Raw genomic sequence first — 8,418 nt, forward strand, 5'->3', positions numbered from 1 at the left:
AACGCAGCAGAAAGGAGAAAGCAGATTAGGAAGAATGAGCAACCCAGGCCAAATTTACCAGGAAGGAGGAGTGGGAATTTGCAGTGTTTGCAGAAGGATGCGCTTTTGCACATGTCGGACAAGGCCGGATTATTGTTAGGGCACTATTACTGCTTGTGAGGACATGCTTCCACCTCTTCTCCTAACCGCAGACAGCACACACGTACATTGATTGAGCCACGAGCACCCTTCCCCCCACATGTGCTGCCTTCCTTTTGAAATACACTGTAAGAGACACACACCTCTCCATGTGCTGTCTTTGGGGGGAAACTAATCACCTCTCAGTTGTACCAGTTACCTAGGTGATGGTTTTTTTTTTTCTGTACAAGAATAGAGCCAAAAAAGGAAGAAAAAAAGGGATGCACTGACACCTTGTCCTTGACTTAAGGGCATCATATTGAACCTTTACATGCACTGTCACATGTCTCCTTCTACACATTTAAAATTCTAATGGAGAAACAGGGAAGAAGTCTGCTTTGGCTGCAGGTTTCCATGTGTCATCTCTCCGTCTGACTGTAGATGCTGCAGTGCTGCAGTACTCTGCAGTGATTAACCCATTTATACGCTGTCGCCTCAGCCTGCTGCAGCCTTTAAAAATAACCATGCACAACATGAATTGCATAGTAAGGATTTTTGCAGAGTTACAGTTTGGGATAATCAAGGGAGGACATGGGTGTGTGATCCACTGACATGGACAGCGAGAAGCAGCTGCAGAGACAGACAGGGTGAGTCCAGTCGGCTGTCTGCCAGCTGCATTTACAGAATAGATCTTATCAGATGTGAGCAGCCAGACAGGGAGAGACACATTCGCTGTGCACATCATGCAGGGCTGCTTCACAGAGGGGAGACAGCCGGGCATCCCATGAGGAATCTGCCTTTCTCCACGCAGTGCTAATTCTTTGGGGCTGCGAGACCAGAGCATGTGATCACTCAACACCGCAGCTCCACCGAGGCACAGGAAGCAAGGATGATCCTCAAACGCCACAGAGCTGCTTAAAAAAATCCAAGCTCTGGGTAGGAGAGAGGACAGACATGCACAGGTGCTGTTAGAGAGAGAGAGGAAGAGGCTGGGTGAGAGAGAGAGAGAGAGAGAGAGAGAGAGAGAGAGAGAGAGAGAGAGGAACCAGAGAGAGAGATAGGAAGGAGAGAGGGAGCGAGGGGAGGTGTAGGAGGAGACTTGACTTCCTTCAGAGGGGAATAGGAGCCGGAGAGCAATTCCAAAACAGCTGTCAGGCAGACGTCCCAGTCGACAGAAGTGCAGCCCCGAGGCAGAGACGGGAGGCAGGACGGTGTCAACAAGCCACAGGAGCAGCAGCAGCCTCTGAGCTCACACACATACAGACGCACACTTCAACGAAAGTCTGCAGGAGAAACACCAGCAAGACCTGTGAAGGATCAAGACCATCCCATCAGAACATCTGTGGTGAGTGAGAGCGAGAGCATGCTTTATTTTACCTTCTGATGCTGCTGTAATCAGAATTATTAGGTAGGACTATGCTGCTGGAGGTTTCCTGCTGTCATGTAAGTGCACAGGGGTTTTCTCACTGAATGTCTGCAGCAGAGCAGGGCATTGCTTAGTAACAGTGAAATGTGAAAGCGTGCATGGTAAGTTAAGCTTGTACGGAAACGTCTGTCTGACTCCCGTACATGTAACACAATAGTTGAGCAACATGATATCCTCCCTGCTTTCCAAGAGAGACGTTTTTAGTCGGGCTACATGCTTAAGGCATGTTCCTCTGAAATGCACAGCTGGCTTATCCTTTATCTGTCGGGAAAGCAGATTTGAGGAGGATTTTATGGTTTCACTGGGAGAAAAAGGACTTCTTCTTCTCCTTCTTTGCCAGTGTGTGTTGACATTCTCTTCATGTTTCATGCGCTTTGATTCGGTTTCCTGCTCATCTCTGCCAAAGATAACTCGAGCAATTGCTGGCCATGCTTGCGGGTGGCACAAGGGGTAAAGCGGGAGAAAGAAAGACAGAACAAAAACTCCACCCTGCTATTCATCCTAGTCGCGGCACCACCACCAGGCCCCTCGAAAAGTTAGGCCTTTGCCTATAATTGAGGCCTTTCATGTAGCAAACAGCTCAGTCTATTTTGTAAGGCTACCATTACTCTCTGTGGTATGTGCATTTGCTTTTTATAACAAAGAGAGGGTCTTCCTCGTGACACGTCAGGCCCACGCTTGCATGTCAGAGGAGTATTTGGAGACTTCACAAGCTTCCCTAAAGTTGCTTTGTCATATATAGCTCATATTGTGAACAGCTGCTCTGGAGCAGTTCGGATGACAGTGAACTGTATAGCATCATCAACCTGTAGCGTTTATTTAGACTACACTTAGATTACACTGCCTCTCAGAATAACTGACCTATTTATGTCACACGTGACTTTTAGATGTTCAGAAATACCCAGACAAATCACGAGCCATTAGTTTAATTACCAGATACCAGCCCCATATTTATCTTCCCCCACGCTCAAACTTTCATCACCTTGCTCCCTCTGCTGCCCTTCTGCTTGTATCTAAAGCCCCAAGCATGAGCTGATGAGGCAAAGCTCCACTTTTAAAGAGGCTGGAGTGGCTCCAGATCGCTTCATGCCCAGACAGATAGCTGCTGCTGACCCAATGACACAGTGGTTTTATCCTGCAGCTCCCATTATGACTGCATGGCTGCCCAGGCAAGCAATTTGGATAGGAGCATGCCATCGGATCCTCACTTCCCCAGAGGTGTAAATGAAAGCCAGGACTGCATTCTGCGGTGGCGGCGCCACCAGGCTTGGACCTCTCAACACGTGCCACGCAGCCTCTTTTTGAATCAGCTCCAAAAGTAGGGTGCAAATCTGGCCTTGGCTTTAAGGTTATATTAGAATACACCTGCTTGCTCAACTATTAACAGCCTGCAGAGACACTAAGAGATTCAGTGGGTCATAAGGGTCATAAGGGTCCATACTGGGATATCCTATCAGGTCTTGTAATTGATTAATTTCCTCCTGGGCCAACACAAACTTAACCAACATTGCTGTGGCTCAAAAGATTCTCCACATAGACTCAAATCAATATAAATTTACTCAGTCTCTCATTAAACTATCCCTCGTATAGGGAATGCAGTGGAGGCATGCAAGACATGAAAGACCAATATGAGGATATTGTTTTCCTCATACTTTGCTGGTGGCCTCTGGAATTCCATTCATGTTTGCCATATGAGCCAAACTGAGCCACCAGCAGGATGTCTGACATGAAGGTCAGACCTTCAGGCTTTCACCATACCAGCTGACTTCTCACCAGCCACAAGTGTTGACCTTGGGTAAGATGCACAGCAGATGTCTGCTTGCAAGAACTGGATTGCTGAAGAGTGTTGTCCATACCATTGATTCCAGCTCATTTTATCATCTTTTGTAATGCATGGGCTGTGTTTTTTTCATGCCACTGGAGAATAGCAGGTCAGGCAGTTGTTACAGATTCATCTGAGCAGACCAATAATCAATAATTGTTTGAGAGGAAGTGCTTCAGCCTGCAATGCAGCGGCGACCTTCTATTCTTGGGAGCAGCAGTGCAAAAGTTAATACAGATATGGATATGCTGCGCGCTCTGAGCCCACAGGAAGCAGCTTCTGGCTGGCTGGTGCATTTGTTTCACTTCCAAGCCCAATTTCCCACTGCAGTAAGCATCAGCTGTCAAGGTCAGAAAGGACTGAGGAGTGCCGGCAAAAGGGAGAGATGCTAAGAAAAGAAAAAACAAGTGGGTGGAAGAGAAATGTAGGAAAGTCAAACGAGAGAAAAGCTTGGGCTAAACAAGCTGCGGATTTTACCGTACACCCCCCCTTCCCTTCATCAAACACTGCAGCACTCCTCCTCCCCCTCGTCCCCTGTCCCCCTTTTTCTCCCTCACTATTAGCAAACAAACATGCTCTCCTCCGCACACATGGCAGGCATTCAGAACTGCTATCTCAGGCACCTCGCACAAACACTCGCACCAGCACTCAAACAGACAAGGATCCTTGGAGAGCAGCGTTGCCATTCAACACACTCACACATGTTCTGCATCCCTCAGTATTTGTCATAGCTATATATAGCCCCACAGTGCTCGCTGGGCGACAGGCTTATTGGTGTTGTGATGGCATCTCCTGAAGTGAGAAGACTGCATGGTGTGCTTTACATTCTATACAGCAGAGTGAAGTTTTCCTAAGGAGATATTGATGCTATGGCAGCTCATCAAACAGGTTGGAGACATGGAGAAAACGGACTGGAGATGGATGGTTTCCAGATTGCTGTTTGGATTCAAATGTGCAGCAAGTGTCTGTCTCTCTGGCTCCACACTAATGTGACTGCTGAATAAACATAGCCTACTTAAAGTGTCTCTGATAAGGTTGCAGCGGGAATGTGGATGTTTTCTCGGTGAAACCTTTTTTTGTTCTTAGGTGGACTTGACCGCCCAGGCACTTTGGTGCAGCGGTGTACTCTGTCAAACGGTCACTGCTGACAGACCTCTCATAAGTAAATATGTCTATAAATGGGCAAGCTCTCTTCTCACTGGTGCTCTCTCCCACCCCCATCACACACACAGATACACACACACAGATACACACACACACACACACATACACACACACACACACACACTATCAACTCCCTTCCTTCACGGAGTGTTTTTGTCTTTCTCCTTGGTTGCTATGTCATTTCAAACGGTCAAACTGATTCTCGCCCTCTTTTTTACTTAGTTCATCCTACACTAAGCCGGCTGCCAACATGGGGACATTCTCAGTTGGGTTTGTAATGAAAAAGCTCTGAGAAGGCAGCATGCAATCAGGCACCTTTTATCAAATCTAAAACCCCTTTAATAATGTTTACTCATCCCAATGTATTGTGCGACCTATCTGGTGTCTCATCACTTATTAAATTTGGAGTTGACCCTCTGCTCATCAAAGTCAAAGCAATTCCCAATCTGCACTACCTTCTTTCTTAAGATCCACTTGCTCTGTAATCCCTTTCTCAGTCACAATCCCACTAAACCTCCTTAAACCCCTTTCCTCAACTCTTTCTCCCCTCTAGTCGATCTCTTTCTATCTCTGTGCGTGAGCAGTAGCTCGTTCCTAAAACAGACTGCCCTGCTCTGATCCTTCTAAAGTCCCCCTTTGCTTCTCCTCTCCCAATCTGCTGTCCAGCTGTTCCACATTAGCACATCCAGAGCTGTGGAGGCCAAAGGAGGCTCATGTGTGGAAATGTGACGAGAAAAGCAAAAAGCCTGAGACTCTGGCCTCATCCTCCTCTGCTCTGGCATCTAAACTCAGCAGATGCAAGTCGAGGATGAGGATGTTTTTTTCCTTCCAGGATTCAGAGTTTATTCCTGGGACTTGTGTCTTTGGCTAGATTTCTTTTTCATGAGGGCAGGACAGTAGTTTTGTATTAGTAGCAGTTCTCCTCAAAAGGACCTTCAGGAAATGTGTCATTGCTGAGTTGATGTTTTAGAAAAATGCTGATATATTCTGCCTTTGTCTCTGATTTCAGGAAAGTGCCCATTTGACCTTTCTCCATCACTGGACATCATCAGCCCTCCTTGGAAAGCCATTTCCTGATCAATGCGACAATTATTTTTGGAGTTCTGCATACATTGTTTCTGAGAATGTAACTGGAGCTTCTCCCCTGGGGAACCGTGACATCCACAACTCATAGAGCATTTCTGACTGTTCTGTCCTGCATATTTGAGATCTACTTCACAGAAACAGCCATGCCAGCAAAAGCACCCATATACCTGAAACCCAGCAATAACAAGAAGGGGAAAAAATGTCGCCTGAGAGATATTTTGTCCCCCGACATGATCAGCCCACCGCTGGGGGACTTCCGCCACACCATCCACATTGGCAAGGGTGGGGAGAGGGATGCCTTTGGAGACATGTCCTTTCTCCAGGGGAAGTATGAGCTCCTACCAGGAAAGGTCAATGTCCACCCTCAGTATGGCATCCAAAGTGAATTTCTGCGAGCAAACAGCACAGGTGATGCTTCCGTTGCTGAGACTCCCTCTCCGGTACTCAAGAATGCAATCTCCCTCCCAACTATTGGTGGCTGCCAGGCCCTCACCCTTCCTCTGATCTCCTCCACTGTGTTCTCCTTGCCACCAGAGCCACTTGAGGACATCATGGGGCCTACAGCTTCCATGAAACCCAACAGTGTTGATGAGGTAGAGATTCTGCAGATGGATGCTCTGTTGCGCTCCATGGATGTCTTCAGCAGCGAGCCCTCATCTCCCTTCACAGAAATCCAGCCAAAGCCTGATGTCCTCTTGGATTTGCTGGAAAACACAGACAAGCCCGCCTCTAAGGCAGTTGAAAAAGCTAACAAAATCAACAAGAGTGAAAGCCGATTTGACAAGACATCATCATATTATATCAACGGTCACAGTAACAGCATTTATAAAGCCAATGGAAGCCTGAACAGCAACACAAGCAGTGACAGCTTTGACAGCTTTAGTGGTAAAGGGGACTTCCAGGGCAAGATCTGCAACGGAAGTGAGAGTCTCAATGGGAATGGTAACTGCAATGGTTATGGACACTTTAACAATGACATTACCCTGGGCTTTAAGCCGGAGCTCTCCAAGTGCAGCAGAGAGTGGGTGGACAGGGACAGTGGGGTGGAAGAGGGCCGCATCTGTGATTTTGAGTTCGAGTTTTCCAAAGAAAAAAGCAGGTCGCAAGATTCCCTCACCCAAATCACGGGGTCATTCCTCTCCCTCGAACTCGATCTGGGCCCATCCATCCTGGACGAGGTGCTCAACATAATGGATAAACCTGCAGCAAAGAGCAGGCCTTGAGCTGCGCTGAGGCCCCAAGAGGAGAAAGGGAATTATTAACGTGTAGCCATGAGGAGAGAAAGACTCATAAAGCAATCAAAATGGTGTCTGGATATATCATTGAGATGAAAATCAGCTACAATAGACAAAGCTGCTTATGTTTTTATTGTCAAAACATATAACTATTCTAGCTTCTATGGAGTGTCGATTCTTCTTTGTTTTGTTTGCCATGCCAGCAGCATGTTAAAGATGCATGTGCTTTTGAGTTACAGCTAAACCACAGCCATCGTGCCTTTGATTTTCAATTACTGTAAAAAAATGCTTCATGACAGATTGGTGTTCTTATGTTGACTTCCACAGTTTAAACAGAATAGCTTTGAGATCCTTTGCTTTTTTTTTTTACACAGTCTCGATTCTCGCATTTTGTGACTTTAAGCGTGTTTAACAAAGCACTATTTTCACACGATTCATTTGCCACATTAATATTTCCAACAACAGAACACTATGCATATTTGTGTTTTCAATATTGTAACACAAATAAATTCATTTTTTTTTCCTATTCCTGCTATCTTTTTTGTAGGCAATGTGTATGTATGCCAAGACAAAGTGTATTCCCAAAATGAGATGACTCAAGAAAATCAGGAGGACACTCATAAACCATAAAGACACCAAAGGAAATGAGAGCAACACACTGACAGATAGAAGGATAGAATGGGTTTATTTTCTCGCCTGTGACATTCCTTATATTTTGCTCCTTGCCCTGCAGTGGGAGCACCGGTGGGCCTTCATCTGCCCAATCAGGCGCCTGTTCCATTTGTTTGCGTGTGGACGGGACATGCAGAGGAGGGGTCTTTGAAATTCCTTGCATTCCAGTCACAAAGCACAAGTGTCCAGGACTAGACATAAATCAGCTGTTTCAAGTGAGGAGGGAGGGCTTCCGTCTACAGCCACACTATCCATCAGGCAGAATGTATAGAGAGATGAGGCTATAAAACACACTCTTACAACCTGTGGGCAAACTTTGCTCAGCGCCGAATGATAGATGAGTGCTGTCCTTCTGTCTTCTTAAACTAAAAATATGTTGACCCCGTAGTGCTGAAGCAACGTCCTGAAAGAGCAGGACAGCAGTGATTACTTGTTCATGCAGCCCCACGAACTCAGCCACACCTCAGCAGTGGTTTCCACATCCTCATCCCCTGTCCCTATGGGCTTTTAGTGTAGACACGAAGGGTCATGACAAGACCTCATGAAGCTTTACGGCAGACTCCCCATGTGTCACAGTGTCTTGCATGTTTACAGAAAACAAGATCATCTCATCTCTAGTGTGTTAATTTCATATGCAAATAATTATCTGGGTCTGATTCCACTTCTGTCATTGAGCAGACCAATGTGGCGAACCCAACGAATCCCTCAAACCCCTCAGAATGTTCGTAAACAACCGCGACTGGCCCAGTCGAGGCATCTGAGGCTGCTGTGAAACCAGATGTTAGAGGAGACATGAGCATTTCCCGACGCAGGCAAACCCATGTCATGGCAGATACCCCAGCAATCGGAAAATCCCAGCATTAGCGCCAAAGAGTTTGCATATGCCGAGGTGAAGC

At 46.5% G+C, this 8,418-nt stretch overlaps 1 protein-coding gene across 1 annotated transcript; it reads left to right on the forward strand.

The window, feature by feature from the left end:
• Positions 1-636: 636 nt before the first annotated feature.
• Positions 637-7,376, forward strand: cdc42ep3 (CDC42 effector protein (Rho GTPase binding) 3). The gene is made up of 2 exons (XM_022217369.2): positions 637-1,462; positions 5,539-7,376. Exon 2 carries the CDS (start codon positions 5,759-5,761, stop codon positions 6,836-6,838), a length of 1,080 nt encoding a protein of 359 aa, XP_022073061.1. The 5' UTR covers positions 637-1,462; positions 5,539-5,758; the 3' UTR covers positions 6,839-7,376.
• The last annotated feature ends 1,042 nt before the right edge of the window (positions 7,377-8,418 follow it).

This window comes from Acanthochromis polyacanthus, chromosome 15, assembly GCF_021347895.1.
Source record: "Acanthochromis polyacanthus isolate Apoly-LR-REF ecotype Palm Island chromosome 15, KAUST_Apoly_ChrSc, whole genome shotgun sequence".
Lineage (NCBI taxonomy): Eukaryota > Metazoa > Chordata > Actinopteri > Pomacentridae > Acanthochromis > Acanthochromis polyacanthus.